Source organism: Primulina tabacum, chromosome 9, assembly GCF_025594145.1.
Source record: "Primulina tabacum isolate GXHZ01 chromosome 9, ASM2559414v2, whole genome shotgun sequence".
Lineage (NCBI taxonomy): Eukaryota > Viridiplantae > Streptophyta > Magnoliopsida > Lamiales > Gesneriaceae > Primulina > Primulina tabacum.
Genome location: NC_134558.1, coordinates 36,952,063 through 36,973,144, shown reverse-complemented (window position 1 = coordinate 36,973,144; position 21,082 = coordinate 36,952,063). Strand labels below are relative to the sequence as shown.

The 21,082-nt window shown below is 31.7% G+C and overlaps 1 protein-coding gene and 2 long non-coding RNA genes across 4 annotated transcripts; 1 reads left to right on the top strand and 2 right to left on the bottom strand.

Moving 5' to 3' along the window:
* Window positions 1-313: 313 nt before the first annotated feature.
* LOC142555740 (putative glucuronosyltransferase PGSIP8) lies at window positions 314-4,574 on the bottom strand. The gene is made up of 5 exons (XM_075666805.1): window positions 4,004-4,574; window positions 2,127-2,385; window positions 1,707-1,908; window positions 1,463-1,610; window positions 314-1,143 (listed from the first exon to the last, which is right to left on the bottom strand). The coding sequence occupies exons 1-5, from the start codon at window positions 4,267-4,269 to the stop codon at window positions 603-605; spliced, it is 1,416 nt and encodes a 471-aa protein (XP_075522920.1). The 5' UTR covers window positions 4,270-4,574; the 3' UTR covers window positions 314-602.
* Window positions 4,575-9,152: 4,578 nt separating this feature from the next.
* LOC142555739 (uncharacterized) lies at window positions 9,153-11,885 on the bottom strand. The gene is made up of 2 exons (XR_012822453.1): window positions 11,348-11,885; window positions 9,153-9,870 (listed from the first exon to the last, which is right to left on the bottom strand). It is a non-coding gene; the product is annotated as an uncharacterized LOC142555739 (long non-coding RNA).
* A 3,908-nt stretch (window positions 11,886-15,793) lies between these two features.
* LOC142555748 (uncharacterized) lies at window positions 15,794-18,800 on the top strand. Of its 2 annotated transcripts, none has more exons than XR_012822456.1 (3): window positions 15,794-16,253; window positions 16,337-17,433; window positions 17,873-18,139. It is a non-coding gene; the product is annotated as an uncharacterized LOC142555748 (long non-coding RNA). The 2 variants fall into 2 exon arrangements; XR_012822455.1 differs by lacking the exon at window positions 15,794-16,253 and adding an exon at window positions 18,159-18,800 and having other exon boundaries at window positions 17,241-17,433; window positions 17,873-17,970.
* The last annotated feature ends 2,282 nt before the right edge of the window (window positions 18,801-21,082 follow it).

The following is a 21,082-nucleotide window of genomic DNA, read 5'->3' as shown; positions in this document are numbered from 1 at the left end:
TTCGCCTCGGAGTTGTGGTTGCTGCTAAGATACCTTGTCACGCTGCAATTATTGGGACACATGGTAAAACCCCAAAATTGCGTACACAATAGGATGTGGGAAGTTGAAATTATCTTCGGATGTACTTTCTAGTCAAAACCGGAGAATAGATTTGGGTAACTGGTAATTTCGTTATATTGAGTGGAGATATATTAGCATGATACAATCAATTAAATAACAGACGAGACTCCTTTGCAAGACAGGTAATTCGATCATATTGTTTTTCCACTCGTGTAACTTGAGAAACTCTCCGACCTGTTCTGCATGTTGCGACTTAAGCCATGAAAAATCGAATCAATACAAAAGTTTTATATACGTCAGTTCACAGCAAGATTGATTATCGATACATGATTATCATATGTAAATCAATTTGATCAATCAATCACAAAATTTCGATTCTATGCTGATCAACTCAACACGATTGACTGGATAGCAATTGCTTCTTGAACGCTAATGGATGTATAAAGCTAGCTAAGGAAGCAGCAAAATGGGGCCTGAACATTCTCGACCATAATCTCCATCTCCTCTCAACTCCATATAGAATGAAATTGAGTACATCAGTCTCAGTACAACTTGTTGAAACCCGAGGGTGACGCGTTATCCCCTAGTCTAGGCAGGAATGCTTCCCTTTCAAGTGAAATTTGAAGGTATGACATAATCTTAGAAAACGACATCCATAGAATCGGTGAGCAGCAAAACGAGTAGGCGAATACCGAAAGTGCCCTCACAACACCATCGGGATACCAAGGGTAAGCCATTACGATTAGGGTTCCCAAGATTTCGATCCATGGCACTAATACGGGAAGCATTGGTAGAAGAAAAGCGTTGGTTGCAATGCAAGAAAGTGAGAAGGCACCGAGCAAATAGAGACTCCAGCCAATAACGGGGTGAATAGTGTGGGGTATTAAGAAGAAAGGGACAATATATGCAGCAAGAATGGACCATACGGCAATCAATTTGTAGCCCATTTGTATGAAGAAGATGCTCTTTTCTTCTCGACGATAACATAACTTGGATAAATTGGGACGTGCTACACGAGCCACAGCCATTATTCCTATGTAGAATACAGCTTCGATGAAAACTATAGGCATTTCTGCACCGTACCTGTTGGAAAGCGATAAATCAACAGATTAGAGATCATGTTACATATTAATCAAGACCATGTTGGCAAAAGAGTTGCACGCTTTATCAAGAATGCAGCCACAAATGATAAAGAATTTGAAAATAACCAACGTCAACAGCAAGAACGCCAAGGATTGAACCACAAGGAGCACGGTCCTCGATATCTTGAAGGAAAAGAAAAACATTTTTGGTACTTAATGTAAAGATTTATTATATCATCATATCAAATTCGTCATTCTCTCACTGAGAACTCATGTACATGTAACTGTACGTTTTTGTCAAGGTTTCGGAAAAGCCATACCCTAAAGTTTGAAGCCGTTGGTTATGCCATTGGAGTCCCAGAGGTAGAACTGGCCACGACCACCAATACCATGGTTTCAACCATGGAGCACCAGGAAAGGTGACAACACTGTTAGGTCCACATGGTACACTCCACCGGAGCCTAAGATCTAGAGCCAAATAGCGACATAATATTAATAAGATACTAGAAAACATGATCATGAATGTGCAAAATCATCAAAAAGTAAAGATCTTGACGTGCTTACAATAATAAGAAGCATCCATTTGGTAGCCTAGAGGAAGTCTATATGTTCCTTCAAGCTTTGTTCCATTTGAAGAAGGATTAAACATTGGCCGATCTAGTAAATCAGGGAAGTAACTTCCAATAAAACCTTGGTCTGCACCATCGGGGTTACTTCTCTCTTTCTCCAACTCATGAATCATATCATTGAACACCGTTACCGATGGCTGCAGTAATCACACATGAATTTTCACCGAGAAATCAATTATTTGCTTCCCTGATTATCTTAACTTACATACGTATGGTAAAATAGACAAATTTTCACTAAACCATCTAAATCAAATCTTGGTTCCCCTCTGATCGGTAGGCATTTTAGTATTTTAAGCATCCAATATAAGTAAAATACGTTCTCAAGGGAAACATACGCTAGGGGCGAATCATGCACCTGCAAAACAAAGAGACCGGTGTGGAAGATACATGGATTGATGAAGACTGCACAAAACTGCCCGCATTGGAAAAGTTCATCAGTTCTTTGGAGGAAGAGGTTGTCGGCATCAAGCATGACCACACGCTCGTAATCGACTAAATTCCATGCATAAAGCTTGTTCAGTGTCAGCTTAAATCTCCAGTCAAAATTAGATTGGCTGCTATATGGATTTAGTATATTGTTAACTCTCATCACATTTGCCCCATCTTCCTGTTCCCTAAATCACGAAAAAGAAACGACCGTTTTATTCGTCACAAATCGAACATAGCAAACAGAAACAAGTTTTGTTTTTGAATCTAGCGAGCCTAGTTGATATATCACTCGGGATTATGCCATACATATACCAGTCGTCGCGCCGCATACGAGTCTTGTATGATGCGAGGTTCTGTTACATTATTCATATCCACACAATTAAAAACTAAGAAGGTTTTTTCTGTAATAACTAAAACTCTCAGTTTTGCAAGAAGGCGTAATGATTCTATGATTATATTTTTCTACAAATATAAATTCCGCCCGACAAATTAAATAACATCGTATCATGCCGCCTCCTTCCCATGATGACAAGATAACATTGTCCAAGTCGACATCAAACATTACTAATATATTATAATAATTAGATTGACCAGTTCGAGATTTATAAACAACGCAGTGGCTGGTGGACACCAGATAGAGACAGACGAAGGATGTGTCCTACTCGCCAATTGGAAGCCCCCGTCAAGCAATACTCCAATATCTTGTTTTATTTTTCAGAAAATATAACATTGATTTACAATATATATATATATATATATATATATATATATATATATATAGTTTGAAATAAGATACAAAGAATTAAGATACAGAGAGACCACTTGTGAAAGTTGACCCACTAACTCATTAATACGATAGGCCATTGATGTAGCTCAGCCCAGTTGGCATTCTTAGCTAACTTCGGTACACAGTAATATATATTTTATAAAGAAAAAAAATATACATCTATAATTGTCCAATTTTATGGCAAAAGCGAAGAAGACATACATATTCATCAAGAATCACGAATCAATGTGCTTCTTTCTCACGCCAATTCATTTATCACACCAACAAATCACTATATATAGATATAGACATATTATATTTTATGAAAAGAATAATGGCGTGCCCTTTTATCATTTCCATTGGCCTAATTTTAAGCATATAATATTGCTATTATTAACCGAGGATCGCATGCGATTGATTATTTGGTCACGTGTTGACCAACTCTTTTCTTACAAACAAGATTTAAGCCCGCGAAAAAGTAAAGATTGTTCTTTCTCTTTATCAAATTATTCAGTCCAAAATCTCTAACACTGTAGAATCTAATTTGGGCACCATTGAAAAAATTTGAAATCACCTTGTCGATTTAGTTTTCTTTTTTCGCGTAAAAAGTAAACGAAGGAGCGAGGAAACCCACCGAAAGTCTTTCCCTTTCCTGCCCTTTTACCAAGCCCGTAGATAGAGTCAATATGTCGTGGAAGAAAGAGATCGATGAAGAATTATGAGGTGAACCTCGCCTATTCAATGATGGAGTATATCAAAGCTATATCTATATATATATATATATATAACAAGATGTTAAATTCATTTCCAGCAACAGGAAATAACAGCAAATTCACCCAAACGTCAATATTCTAATAAAGAAATAAACTTGCCACGGGCCAATTAAAATGTCCTGTTCATTTCAAAACAATATCTGTTGTAATAAAGTCCAAAAAAATAAATGCATTTTCCACTAAAAAAACAACCAAGGATTTTGAAAATAATCAAACCACCCAGAAACTGAGAGAGAATATGAGGAGCCAGGTTGAATTACTTACAGAGCTTGAACCCAGTGGTGGGGCACATCCATGGAGGCAATGACAACAAGATCAGCATCAACCTCGAGCTCTCCGAGAGATCTGAGCATCACACGCGTGGCCACGTAGAATTCGTAGTCCCTGGGAGTACCCATATACATAATTGTGGCATACGCGTTTTTGTGAACCCTCCTCTCGCACACTACACACGCTGCAGCAAGATTCAAGACCAACCATCCGATTAAATAACTCAAAACCACTTTTCTTCCACCGACCTTTTCACCCATTTCTTCTTCTCGATTTCGATGCCCTTAAAACATCCCAGATGTAGATTTCAGCTCCCTTCGTATCTTTGCGTTATTATAAATATAAATAGAAACAAATCTTCAAAGATATTTCCACCTTTGAAGTGCACATATATATAAATGTGTTTATATATATGCACTCTCGTAAGATCGAATCTTGGGGTGTGGTGATTGATGGGGTGTGGTTTTCTCTGAAAATGATAGCGAAATGAGGAGATATTTTCAAGGTCGAATCTTGGAACACCGTTGTGTGTGAGTTCAGTGTGTGGACATTGAACAAAGGAACACTGTGTATCCATTTGTGTCTCGGAGGATATAAAGGAGGGGTGGCTACTGCCTACTGGCCAGGCTTTTCGGGCCGGGCCCGAGGGTTGGGGAATGACACATTAATAATAATTGGGAAAACCTGGGTTTCATGATTTTACGCCAAATTGCCATTAATTAAAATTTTGAATAGGTTTTTGCAATACGATTTTAAGAATTTTTATTCGTGAGATGGGTCAATCCTACTGATATAATATTTTTTCAAGGATGATCCAAATAAGATATTTGTCTAACAAAATACGACTTATGAGGTCATCTCACACAAATTTTTTATTTTTAATATTATTTAATTTTGAAACATTGAAGTGATATATTTGGGTACAGTTGAGCTGTCCTGGCGTGGACTTATTTGTGGGGGAATTCCCATTATAATTAGTTGAGAATGATTCAGAAAGTTAAGTACTCATATTAATTGTTACTATTTGATATATCAAATTACATTAATGCAAATTTGAAACCAATTATATTGACCTAATTAATCAATAAATTATAGTGTTTATTCAATATAATTGAATCCCATTTCTGACTTCATTTTTTTTTATCTCATTTTATTATCAACCTAACATGAGCTGAGAAAAGGCCATACGATTTTCAATGTAAGATCTAAACACGAAAATTTTATATTCAAATAATAGATCTCATGTGAGACGGTCTCACGGATCTTTATCTGTGAAACCGGTCAACCCTATCGATATTCACAATTAAAATAATACTCTTAGCATAAAAAGTAATATTTTTTCATTGATGAATCAAATAAGATATATATCTCACAAATACGACCCATGAGACTGTCTCACACGAGTTTTTGCCATATTCAAAATAAGTGATATTTTTTAAAGGTGTCGGTGATATTTATTATAAAATTTTGTAGAAAATAATTAATGATATCTGTATAAAATAAGTTTCTTGAAGATAAATAGAATATTTATAAGTGAAAATATATTAAAAATCTTCATTTTTATATTTAATATTAAATAATAAGCACTAAATCATAATTGATTAATATTAATAGTGATTTATTGTTTTATTAATAGTATTTTAATAATTAATTAATATAATGTGCCATAATAAATTGGAACCAACAAGTGCAGTCTTTCGAATTGAAACAAGAGTGGGTTTCATGTAAGACCGTCTCACGGATCCTAATCTGTGAGACGAGTTAACCCTACCCATATTCACAATAAAAGTAATACTTTTAGCATAGAAAATAAGAATTAGCATAACTAAGTTTTTGTTAAATATATAAAACACATATTTTTAAGTTTTCTATTCAAATCGACAAGAATCGCAAAAATATTATAATTAATATATATAATATAATTTTAATCATATATTAAATTATCTAGATAAGTGAGATATATCATAAGTTTAAAAAAACATGACGATTTATTTTTTCCCCAAAATAGTCAAAAATATAAAATAATAAACGTTAACTAAATAAGGTCGAAATACCGCATTGGATTGCCAACGTATAAACGACCCCGCGACCTCCAAAGTATTTAATAATTGATGGATAAATGGACACTTTACTTTTATTAACTATATTCTATGGTCGTCCCATGTTTTAATGGGCAAGGGCGACCACCATACATTTTTTTTACCATGGTATGTTCGACGGTAATAGTTTGATTTATTTTATGATTTTGTATACGTGTACAATAATTGTTTATGTTAGAGAGTCGTCCATATATAATATTTAAATTGTTGTATAAAATATTACCACGGTATGTACAATGACCATTTCAGAACTTTTCAACAACATTATTATAAGCATGTGTTGCTTGTAATTTAATCTTACAAATTGCCGACTTTTTCTAGGAATTTTGAATACAAAGTCGTCCAATCTTGATTATCGAATACAACAATGTCTATGCAAATATATTTGTTTTGCCCACCCACGCCCATCTTTGGGACGTGATCGATCACGTATAGTAGATTTTACAATATTTGAATTGCGGAGTGATTTAAATAACTAAAAAAATAAAAAAAAACATATGAGATTGTCTATGAAACATATATCTTATTTGATCTTACCCGAAAGAAATTTTTTTTATATACAAAAATTTTTTAGATATATATCGAGTCGACTTGTCTCATTTATATAAATCCACGAGATTGTTTCACATGATACATGTTATTTTAAAAAACTATCCCAAATAATAGGACGTTTGTATTTTTATAAATCTATTTATAATTTGGAATATTTTGTTTCTGAGAATAATAGTGTTTTTCAAATAATGTCCAATCGATTAATTACATAATTTTTATAAGAAAAAACAGGATGCATTTATAGTTTTCTTTTTCTCCATGGTAATTATATCCAGATAAATCTTAGCTAATTATTTTGAATTTATGTATAGTTATGAATAAAATTATTTTACATTATATAAACAACGAATTATGGAAAAAAACACTCCATTTAGTCCGAACTTCATATATATCCATATTATCTATACTATTCTATATTATTTAATGTTATATCTTTAGAGTAACTACTTTAGAGCACACCAAATATTTAATTTCATAATTACATTTCTTACCATACTAAAACCTCCTCAATTCACTCCATATTTTACATAAAAAAAAATAAAATAAATTTCTTTTAAATCAAAAAACTCTTCTAAATTGAAAATAATTATGTGTTAATTGTTTAATATTACTTTATGAAATTAAAATAATAATAACACATACAATACGTGTATATTTTTTATTAATATATATATATATATATACACACACACACACACACACATGATCTTATAATAGTAGAAGATAATTCTTTTGAATTTTGTAAATATTTTTTTTCTTCTAAATCATAAGAAATCAACAAACAGAATTAACAGCATAAATTTGAAAATAAAGGACAATCAATGTGTGTGGTTAGCAACTCACCAGACACGTGACATGATTGATGAAGGCAAATGTTGCCTACTTAAGTTGACTAATTACAAATGCGAGACCAGTGCCCCTCTAGTTCAGCAACTTAATTGATGGAACGTTTGACTTGGGGAACGCTAGCCAACTAACTTAAATAATAAATATGGTTTTTTTTTTTTTTTTTTTGCTAAAAAAATTAGTACTATGGAGTTCTGATTTTCGGTTGTAGAATTTTTTTTAGTCTAGAATAGATGATTGGTCTCACCTGGCTAGCCATTATATTATATTCTACATATTACACTACATGCCATGCCTGCGAAATATGGATTTTCAACGCCATAGACGACCTTTGTAAAGCCAGGATGAAGTAAATTGGATTGGAAGAGGCAAGGACATCGCATCAAATGCTATTATTATCCATAACGACGTATTCAAAACCAGATTGATGAATTGATATAATTTTAAAAAAAATGGTTCAATCAATCGATTTAATCGATTGGATCGAAAAATTATTATATCATATAAAATAATAATATAATATAATTTGATGTGTATAAATAATGATAAATATATATATATATATGAAATTTTAAATCTAAATAATATACATATAATCAAATATTATTAGACAAAAAATAAGTTCTAATACTATTAAAATAACATTTTAAATAAAGTTAAAAAATCCAAATAATCATATATATGACTAAAATTTAAATTTAAGATATAATAAATAATATTTTTTTGAAGGAATGTAAAAAAATAATCAATTTTTTTTTAAAGGTGCACCGGACCCGCTTAAATTAATCAATCATATTAACAATATTTTATTGGGAACAACAATATTAGTTCTTTTCAATGCTGTATATTCAACGTTGCTATATTTCAATTTTGATATGTTGTATTTGTTATTTTAACAAATTCAGTTATTTTTCTGATGTGGTATATGTGTGAACACCTACGTGGCTTCGAGAGTACGTTGATGTGTGTAGTGTTAGTGTGTCACACATTATTTAAGATGAAAAGTACCAAAATTACCGAAAACTGAGAAATAAAAAACTGAGACTGAAACTAAATAATACAAGGAACCAAACTTAATAAAGAAACAAATATATATGACAAAAATTATAATTTTACCTTTTTTCTCCAAATTTATTAACAAAATCATAAAATAAAATAAAATCTAAATATGACGTTGGTTCTTTGATGCATGAAAAATAATTGAAAAACTCCATGGAAAATATAGTAATTGAAAACTGAAAATTTGCTATTTTGATCTTCTCTAGTTCCCATATATGAAATCAAAGGAGTACCAATTAGTTTTTAAATCTCTTAGCTTGTATGACTCACTAATTAACTCATGTGATATAATATAATTATATAATAATTAATAATTATACATGAAAAGTCTCCGGGCAGTACAATTAATCAGTTCTCTACAACTTTATTTGGTCCTCTCAAATATTTGACCTAGGATTAAATTCCTTGATAACCCAAATTAATTAAATAATGATGTTTACGACCGGCTACATCGATCTTCGGTCGTTCCATTTGTATTTCATCTACGTAGATGAGTTCAACATATCTAGCAAAATATGTTACAAATTTCACTAGTGTCGTTGCATAAATAATACTTTCTTATTTTGCCCCAAAAAAAAAAAATAAAAAAAATAAAATAATACTTAATTGTTTATTTATTATTATATTTTTACAATGATGTGGGAATCACATCTGTTATATTTAAATGTGTACTGGATAAACCTTTGGGTTAACGCAATATCCAGCAAATCACGCTAGCCAGGTAAGTTGCACCAGGCAAACCATGTGTAACAAGTTCACCCGAGAAAATGTAGGTTGCAAAATCAAACTCATGATCATGAATCAAACGTTCACCTACTCCACCAACTCGAACATCCGGTACTAATTTGTTGGTTCCTTTCTCTTTTAATGTTGATGGAAATCTTGATATGATTTTAAGGGTATAAAACCAGAGCCCAGCTATCCAAGCGTACGTACAAGCGCCAAGGAAATAAATTGAAGACAAAATAAAAAATATAAAAAATTCGTTGGATAATGAATACATCCAAGACATGCAAAAGCACTAGCTAGCTATTATTGAAGAGTGCTTTTATCTACTCAACAAGAAACCTAGACGCCAAGAAATAATTTGAGCCAGATAATCTCCTGAACATTACGACACTCTTCTACTCACGAGTACTTCCTACTATATATTCGGAACAAACGAACTTGCACATCGCTAAGGCGAAAGCGCATGAGCACTTGAAATTCCCCGAAAATAATGACGAACGTCGAAAGTTTGAATATTAGAATACTACATTATCTCGCCCTAGAATGTGGTTATGTTGTCACGTAAGCCATTGTACCCTGCCGAAGAATAAAGACAGAAAATAACAGCTTAAAAAAATGGGAGAGAACTCTCCGTGAAGAGTATATACATATACGCATAAAGACAAGCTAATATGAGATAATCTGCATGCTTTGAAATATATGGTGTATATATATACATCACCACATGAAAACCGGAGATTAGGAACCGGAAAACCGGTCGCAAAATATGAGATGAAATGCATATATTATATATATGTAAAATCCAATATGCATTGGTCACTTTGATCAATCAATTCGTCTATTTTCAAAGAATTATTTTTTTATAAAACAAAGTAGTTTGTTTTAGTTTTTTCCTTTATACATGATAATATATAATACAGTAGATATTTTTTTAAAAAAAAATCGAGCCCTAGAAATACATAGGTAATGAGATATACTGGCAAATCGAATAGAACAAAGATGAAGTACCCGTACTCGTTTATTTTATTTATTTTTACATTTAAAGCATATAGAGTTATATATATATATATATAGAATTATATATATATATATATATATATATAGAGAGAGAGAGAGAGAGAGAGAGAGAGAGAGAGAGAGAGTTAAGAATAAGCTCGTATCTTACGTTTAATTCCAAGGTTAACCAGAAAAACTGAAAGACACTGTATAAGTTTTTAGCACTCAAAATTATCATGTCGATATTTTATGCATCTATCACTAATTACGAATGCATTTAGAATCAATATGCTTTGCTCCTTACCTTAGATTTTTGGGAGCTAAGTCGGGCTTCAAAAGTTGGACCCCTGAAGTAATAGTATATCCTCATTTTCCCATTAAGGAATTTTTTTCAAAACTAAATTAACCTTTATATTTTAGATTTAGACTCAAACATATAACATTCAAAATACTTGTTTATGCAAAGTAAACAAATCTGTTTATGATGGATAGTTTTTAATCAGTATTTAAAAATTTCGACACGATATTAATAAATTCTAAAAATAGGGTTAATAAAGCTGGAACAACAACAATAATAAAAATAAATTTAGATATTTCAACTAGAAAATCATATACAATGAACAGAAAAGATGGATCAACCCTTTTTTTTTTTTTTGTTAATCCCAATTTACACCAACTGAATAGATGAAATAATGTACCAATAAAATCGATTTGGAATTTGCAAACCACATAAGCATATTATTATAACTTGTACGTCTTTCATTAATTATATATTGTGATTACAAAATCATGTTAACTATTTTGATCTCATTAATTATATTCCAACCTCTAATATTCTGTGATTTACCAATCTAATATATATAATGAATCGACATGAAATTTACCCAAAATATTATCAGATATGCTTAATCCAGTAAAGACCTTCAAAAAAGAAATGGAGTTACTTTCCTATTATAGAACTCCCAAAGCCGAGACCAAAAATAAAAAGAAATCACCCTCCCATACAGAGTAAAAATTATTCTTAAAAATCAAAGATTAAAGAAATCAATAGCCGTACGTCAAATCAAAGTGCAATCATTGATAGTTCATAGAAACTTTCCTCGACGGACTCTGCATCCCTAGGATGCCTGAGCCTCTCCCACACCAACCGCACGGCCCTCTGATACCGGTCGCCGCCATCGGGATCTGCACTTAGTGATATCTGGCTCATTTGGAAGAAGAACAATCTAAGGCTATAGAGCATGTTGATGAAAGTTTCGCGCACATGGCGTAAGCTGAACACGAATTTGAGGATCATAGGGCATATCAACACGGCCATCGCCGGCGTCATGCCTCGCGGGGTGCCGCCGAGGACGCCGAGCTTTGCTAGCGCCACGACAGCACTGAAAACCATTTTGTTGGGTGTTGGAAGAATGCGATAAGAGAGAGGAGGGACATGCGGGCATAATATATATTGTCCCTACCAAGTAAATATATATATATATATATAATTCAAAAGGTATATATAAATAAAAACATTCCGAGCATGTCGAATACAACGTTTAATTTATTACAATATTTTTGGCAGAATTATATTTTAAATTTATACAGCATCAAATTTCATCATTATGCCGATTATGCCAACTATCGAATTGGTTCATAATTTTCCAAAATTAAGTTAAAGCTATTTATTAATTAGAGTCACACACGACTTATTATATGAATTTATGGATATGGTCGTCTTTCCTTTTCACTAATTTGCCACGGATGACAATGTGGAGCCTACAAATTACATTTTAAATCAGCAAGACTCCCTCATTTTTTTAGATATTTTAGTCAACAACTTCCGTATTTTTTTTAAAATTTTAAAAATATATTATATGTACATAGTATTCTATTTCAATGAATTGTATCTATCACGTGTCTATCTATACATGTCAAGTAATTTTCTTGTAAAATAATTTCACGAGTTTTTTCTGTGAGGCGAGTCAATCCGATTTATATTTAAAATAAAAATTAATATTTTTAGTATAAAAAATACTATTTTTTCACGAATCAAGATCTAGCTCATAAAATTAATTTTTGAGACCGTCTCTTGAGAATTTTTGTGATATATATAACATACACAAAATGCATATAACCAGAACTTATCTTCTTCTGTTTTTTGTGGTTGTGAGCACATTAAATTAGTGCTAATCTATACAGATTTTTCTAACAATATTAGTGTCAATCATATCATCTTCTAAGATCACTCGCAGTCTAGCCGGAACTAAAGGGGATTAATCACAGGTTTACAATCTTTTGTCGTTCTTCATAGCTTCGAAGTCGGTCTCGCCATGAAATTTGGACAAAGCTTTTAGCGAGTACGAAGTTCTTGAATCATCGATCCATTGTGAATGGAATTCATTCATTTGCTAACTTAGAAGAATCATTAACTGGACAAGACAAATATTGTGGCCCTAAAAGTAGCTGTCAGGGGAAGTTTCCTAGCAATTTCCTTAAAATCGCGCAGGGTCCCATAATTTCTGATTCTATCATGTAAAGCTGGTACTATTTTTGTCTTTATATATTTTGAATTTCGTATGTATTGATCATGCAACGGGATAGTATATAGATGCTGTATCAGTATTGTTTTCCAGGTATATATTTTTCCGGTATAATCTCCATCTCGCTTTTTAGGGGATGACGCATGTTTTCACATTTATTTATATACAATCAAAATCGATACATTACAATAATAAATAAGTATTTCTCCAATAAGAAAGTAAGTTTGTTGTGATTAATATATATCTGCATTCGAGATGTGGAAGTGGGGGGATGTTGTATGTCACATTTTACTTACTTTGAAATATTAAAATATGATAGGGGATTTTTATTCTTGTGCTTTTTATATTTGTCTTTTTACGAATTTCGTAATTTATATCATGAAATTTCAGTCTTAGATATTTAGATTTCGTTTTGTTGTTGTTGTTGGGGTCATTTTTCTTAAATTGCAGTGATGTGACATTAATGTGACCCTTGCGTGTTTAAGATGAAAAAAGACTAAAATTTTCAGAAAAACGAAAGATACGTTATCAAGGCTTAAATTTGATATAATGGAATACCAAAATTGTAGATAAACAAATAATATAACTAAAAATACAATTTTCCTAACATGATATGTATATCAGTGGCGGAGCCACATGGTAAGACACCCGAGCTTTAACTCGAGTGACCCAATTTTTTTAAAAAAATTTATATGTAACTTTAGTATTAATATTATATTAATTCGGGTAGATCAATTTAAAATATTAAAAGATTTTAGAGTTTAAAATTCTAGTTCGGGTAGAGCTATATTTCTGGCTCCGCCACTGATATATATTATGAGGTTTTATTTTGAAATTATCTTTAATCATGAATTAGTCCCGTAAAATCTATTGATTTTCTTATAGTTGATTAATTCGACTACTCAAGATCAATCATATTTATTTCTGGGAATTTTTCTAATACATGATCGGTTAGAATGTTGATTTCAAAATGGTGTGATAGATCATTAAGAATTCACTTGGTTTCGGGCCAAGGAACCAGTAAGTTCTTAAATTCGTTGCTAATTTCAAATTATTATATCTACGATTTCTTGATTACTAAGTGACGATTTTTTTTTTTGGGACAATATATAGTTTTTATTGTGTCCATGATGCCTTGTAACCGATTAATCAGATGATGTACTCCGAATTTTTTGACCAACACATTCCAATCAATGGGAAAATTACAATTTTAATTTTAAGTAGGTTGTTAATTTTAGACTTGTAGGAAGTGTTTTTAAATCTATTTTGATTGGGAACTAATTATGAGTCGGTTCCGAAACAATCTTATAAATCGTTTTTACGATCAATTTGATCAGAACTGGTCAGACCGATCTTAAACCGATGAACCAATACACCCATTTTAAAATTTTTAAAAATTTCATTTTTTTCGTTTAAAAATTGTATTTTTGTTTGATATATGATTATTTATATTTTGATTTTAAATAAAAATATTGTTTTAATAATATTAGGTATTATATTGATTTATTTTTTTAAAATATAGATATAAAAATTATATCTATATTACTTAGATTTTATATTTGGATATATATATATATTTATTTAAACTATATTATTTAAAATTAAAACTATATTATTTATTATATTATTATTTTATATAATATAAATATTTTTCGGTCCGAATATCAGTTCAACTAGTTTATTATTATATATTTAAGATATTTATAATTTAAAATATATTATTTATTAAATTATATTATTACTTTATATAATGTAACGGTTTTCCAGACGATCGTCTGTTCAACCGGTCCGAATATCAGTTCAACTAGTTTATTATTATATATTTAAGATATTTATAATTTAAAATATATTATTTATTAAATTATATTATTACTTTATATAATGTAACGGTTTTCCAGACGATCGTCTATTCAACCGGTCCGACTGATTGCACTATTTTTAAGGTAAATTTATTTGGTTATGAAAATAATGTTTGTACGTTGGTCTGTTTTTTTATTTTAGTCATGTAACTTTCGAAATTTGTTTTTCATACAATAATTTAAATTTAAATTTAAATTTTTTATATCAAAACAGAAGGGACAAATAAAACAAAAAGACTATTAATACTTCAAAATGAGAGAAAATAGTTTCTTGTTCCTTGTTATTTGTTTTTTATACATTTAATGTATGTAATATAAATTTTATTCTTATCAAATGAGCTATATAGGAGAGTATCAGTGTTAAATAAAAATATCCGGTGAATTTAGTGGTTTCAGGAAAAAAATGGAAAAAAAACAAGTTAATTAGGTGAAAACCAAATTTTGACAAATTACAAGTCTAAAAAAAATAGATTAACTTACAATACTAGATTTGTAATTTTCCCTATCAACTTAAAAAAATAATAGTTTTCATTTAATAACAATTTGTAAAAACTTAAACCAGAAAAATTTGATGGAATGGAACGAGAATCTGACTGAAAATGAAGTGTTTCGACACGAAAAACATGAAGATCCGTCTGATTTATTTAGCCATACAACATATCTCATAACATAGTCCAAAAGATAATGAGCAAAAACCGTAATCTACATAAATATCAGGATTCAAGTGTATGAATGTTCAAACATAAAAACTATATTTTTTCATTTTCAGGTACAAAACTACTCACTCCTTTTCATTTCGAAAATATCGATTGCTTTGTCGCATTTCATTTGCTATTTATTCAGTTTCTATAGTTGATTTAGTGAGACAAACTCGATTACGGTCTTTTCAACCGATGATAATGTATTATGTTAGTGTTAGAACAGTTGAATTTTCGTCAAGTTTGTGAAAAAAATTTATTTACGCCTCGTAATTATCGGAGATTCGGAAGGTAATTCTATTGAAAATTAGGTACAGTCCAAGTTTGAAAATAAGAATTTCTTAGCAATTGATCTGTGTTAAGAGGGTGTAAAATTATACGGGGTGCAAATCTGAAGTTTTTTACACTGGGAAAAGGCTTTTTACCAATGAAGTGGGAAGGATCTAATGACCTAGGTATGCTCCTAATGTAACTAAACGTTGAAACGTGTGCCATTAGCATGCTACAGTTTTTATAAATTCCGACAAGTTTAGAATGTCACGAGCAGAAAATCAAGACAATGGATTGAATCACTTGGTAGTATTTTTCCTTCGTACCCACAATCTTTGACTTTAGCCTTCAAGAAAACACGTGGATGTACAATGTAGAACTGTAGAAACATGTGCTCATTAAATGAACCAGGACTTTCACACCAACAAGGCAATTTTCATTTCCTATAAAACAAGAATTTGGAAGAAAAAAAAAGAGTGCCGTGATTGGAAAAACACCAAGATGCCATCTCCTAGGCGTGTATTGACAACTGTTTCCTAAACCAACAAAAATCATTGAAAACTCATGATCAGTAACATTAGATTCCGTTCACTGAATAATATGCCAGATATGTAATATTATTTATTTGTTTAACCCGATTAAGCTTCTTTTTTTTGTTGTACAGCAACAATTACTCTGATTAAATGTTTTTCAGATGAAGGAAATTGCTACAGAGAAGTTTCAACGAATAGCTTATGAGATTTTAACTGATGAAAATAAAAGGTTGATTTATAATATATATGGAATGGAGAAATTGACGTCTGGCTTTGAGCTTGGTCCTAGACTGAACAAAGTTGAGGAGATCAAGGATGTCATGATGTTTTTTTTGCTAGCTTGTTTTCGGGAAACTTCTACTTTGTGTGAACTATAATGCACTGTATGACTGACATGAACCCTAGAATAAAATATTCTCACTCTGGTGATGTTCATCCCTTCTTTATTAATATTTGCATGACTAATGATTTTCTCTGGTCTGCCTCAAATTCAGATGTTCTGTCATCTAACTGTTCTGTTGATCATTTGACTTTAAAAACCCAAAGATTCAATAGTTGTAGCATTTTCTGCAAGTTTCTACTCCATGAAAATTTTTGCTTAAGAAATTAAACATGGAAACAGCCTCATGTTTATATCCAGTCTTAGTTGCATTCTCAACTGCACATTCATTTCTTCGTCTTTCTTTTTTCTCACCCTATGTTAATGTTCATGTTTAATGTCAGGATGGAAATGGCTAGTGAAGTTCAATCTCAAATATCCAAATCTAATTATATTTCTTTTGGTGGAAATTTGGCTGTTAAAGGATATTCCGGGGTTTTATGATTCTTTGATCAATTCAGTTATTGGTGGAACTTTGTAAAGCTTACTTCTGTAGCGGAGTCATGTGTATCTTATTGCTTGTTTTGTTTTAGCTGAGTGCTTATTTGCTTTGCAGGAGCTTTTAGCATTCTCCCTCTACACCTTATTTCAAATCGCGGCTACGTTGTCTGGCATATGTTCAGTGTTCTGTTTTTCTTAGCACAGGTTCCAGAGGCAAGAGCGGGCAGCTCTGAAAGCTCAACAGCTGTTACAAAATGTGGCTGATAGGAAAAGAAACAAGCAGTTAGAAAGGGGTGGATTGGTTGTTAGAAAGGCATTTTATGGAAATTGTAAAGCCATGATTGATAGACATAAATTGGAAGAAACAGAAGATGAAATGGCTTCTGAAATCATACAGTACCTCTAAATTTTCTTGTTAATGATTCTGGGCAACACAAGGTTGGTCACGTGTGTTGCATATGCATGTATTAGTGTCTATATATATATATGTTGTTATTGTTGACCAGTGATTAAATATGATGTTATTCTATGCAGTCTTGTTTTATCCAAACATGATTTCTAGTATTAATTTGCCTCATCAGCACAAGTATGTACACTACCTTAGCATTTTCCTTTCGTAAAACGAACTTTTTAACACAAGAAGCATTTATTACCTCCCAGACAAATGGAGTGGCATCTCATGTTGCAATATTTTTTAGTTTAGATTGCTCTGTAATCCTAAAGATCTCTGATTCATTATCAGTTTTAATAAAACATTCAGTTCTTTTACCTAGGAATAGCGGTTAAAATTGTGGAAGTTGGGTTTTTTTTGGGTTTGGTACTAAATATCCTTGAGGATACTTTCATATGATACTTACATTTCTACATGTTTGTTCAGCTTGATGAAGGTGTGAAAAAATCAAGAATAATGGGCTTTTGCGATCCCTGTCCGGAAGAACATATGTGGAGTGTACATATGGTGTAAGCAGATATGAGGTAGCTGTCTCAAGTTATCAGTTGTACTTAATTTAATATATAAGGTGTTGTTTAATGTAAAGTATGACCGCATGAAAAAGACGACATTCAAATTATGTATTCGTGTGTGTGTATAACTATATAAGGTGTTGTTTAACTGCTGCAAGCAACTACTCTATTAAAGTTCTTTTGAACGTCGTCTTGTGTAGGAGATATGTAGAATTGAAAAGACTTATAGACAAAACATCCAAGATTCTTCGAGACCCTCTACAGTGTCATTCATCTTTGGAAAGAGTTCAGTGTCATCAATTATACTATTGCAAAACTTCAAAGTTCACACTGTGGATCATCTTCTGGTTGTTTTCCACTTTTAGATGCAACAGCTTGTTGAGGATCATGGGTGGATATGATCCGATTAAGAATGAATTACTATGCAGATGGGATAGGCGATAGAGAGTTGGATGCAGACAAAGAAAAAAGTTTGGGATATCTGAGAAGCATCCATAATCTGATCATGTCCACCCATGATCCTCGACGAGCCGCTGAAAGGTTGTTACATCTAAAAATGGAAGACCGTAACCACAAACTAAGGTGATCAACAGCGTGAACTTTGAACTTTTACAATAATATAACTGATTACATTGAACTCTTTCCAATGATGGATGACACTGTAGAGGATCTCGAAAGAATCTTGTAAGTTTTCTCTTTAAGTTTTGTCAATCCTACGTATCTCTTGCACAAGACGTTCCAAAAAGCTTTGATAGAGTGGTTGTTTGCAGCAGTTAAACAACACCTTATATATTTATACACGCTCACGCAGATAAATAAGGTGAATATCACTATTTGATCACCTTGTGGTTATCTTCCACGTACCATTTCACAAGAGTTTCTGTGTGCGCGTATATATACATATATATTTACTCACTAAATTTATTATATTATAATAGTTTAGCATCTTAGAATAATTACTTGGTGTCATGATGTAATTTTAGACTTATCTAAATTATCATTTTATGCAATGTGTAGATGGAAAATGTATAAAGTATTTAGGTATTTTTTAAATATATATATATATATATTATTATTATTATTATAATTGATGTAATCCGGGTGAATCGGATGAGCTAGGTCGGGATAATTCATCGGATCTGATAAGAGTTTTGTTAAGGGAAAGATGAGTAAATGTTATGACTTCAAATGTAACCTGCAAACAAGAAGATGAACTCGTGAATGGGCGCCGGAGGGGTGTCCGGCGTGGTCACTCCGATGCTTAAGTCAGCAAATGAAGATAACCAGTGTAGCTTGCTACTGGTGTAAATATATGTATGAATATATGTGGTTGAATCTCTTTAATGCAAGAAGAACCTTGTTTTTAGGAAGGAAGATGATGATTTTTCGTTATTTTCAGTGCCTACTTACCACGTGCAACCTTGGATGTTGACTTCATGTCATGTCGCCATACTTTTCAATCGTGTCACATCAGTAGGATTTTGTCAGGAACGATTATCGAGACAAGTTCTTACCTACTCAAACACTCGAGTGCGGTACTGTTATCGAGGTAGCCCGAGTAGAAATCATCTAGGAGCTTTGTATGATAGCTCGTGCTTTTGATAACCTGGAGAGAATATGTCTCGGACATTCACATGCCCGGCCTCTGACGAACTCTTCCTGCAAATTTACCCTGATTTTGGCTATCAATATAACATCTCGGGTCATTCATGATCCGAGCTCTAATGGAGGTATCAATAATCATGGCTCCTTACTGATAAAGGAACGGGTTTTTTCCTGCACCCTGAAGCTTGGATATTATATATTGAGTCGAGCTAATCTAAATCCAAGTCCAATATGAAAAAAATTATATACTTAATGTATCTTTTTCATTAATAATATTTGAATAAAATCTTTTTATTTTTTAAAAAATTAAACAAAATACAAAATGAATTATTATAACCTAGTCTTTGTATCTTCTGTATTGGGACGTTGATGTCATTGAACCGACTGAATATTTACAACTAGCTAGGTTGTAAGATGCTCTTAACGTCAATAAAAACCGTATATAGATATTCTTGCAACTCTAATCATAAGCTTCAATGATTCCCAATTAATCTAATTTGGTGGCTAAGAAATCGTACTTGAGAAAAATAAAGGATTTTCAATTAAGAAAAAGGTACATTATTTCTAGACAGCTCAACGAAATGAAACCTAGCATAGTCACGTACATTGTATTTGCATACTTTCATTTAAAATAACAAAAAAAATTGGGGTACACATATTACAAATACGCAAAAACTCATATGACACGGTCTCACGAATCAATTTTTGTGAAACTAATATTCTATTTAGGTCAATCATTAAAAAATATTATTTTTTTGGCCAAAAGTATAACTTTTATTGTAAATATAAGCATAGTTGATTCATCTCACGAGTAAAGAGATGTGATACTATTTCAAAAAAAAAAAACTACTCCTTAATAAAAAATAATAAAGAGGACGGGCCCTCTGCTCTAAATATGCAATAATGTTTAGACCAAGTCAGTTATCATTGCTAAATGAAATAAAAAATACTTTAGTTATTTAAAACAAGAGTATATTTTTTGTGAGACGGTCTCACGAATCTTTATCTGTGAGACGGGTCAACCCTACCGATATTCACAATAAAAGTAATATTTTTAGCATAAAAAATAATACTTTTTCATGAATGAACCAAATAAGAGATCCGTCTTACAAAATACGATATGTGAAACCGTCTCATACATGTGTTTGTCCTAGAACAATATAAGAATCGAGTATGGGCAAAGGTATATTCACCGGAGTTTATGGTCCCCAGAAACGATTAAGGCAATGATATAAAGCATTAACGCAGTTTATAAGTTCGAGCAAGTGGGTGAGTGAGTTAAATATTTAATTGAATTTTTTAAAATTAAAAATAGAATAAGTAACACATATTAAAATTTGTGAACCCTCCCATGTCATGTGTAATATATTTTTTAACGACAATGAAATCTACCGTCGTTATTTTTGACACGAATTATGTAAATTTGCAAGTAAATCACACTAGAAAAGTCATTTACGACATAATTAAGTGACGCTACACATCATTATTAAATAATCAAGTGTATGGATAATTAAGAACT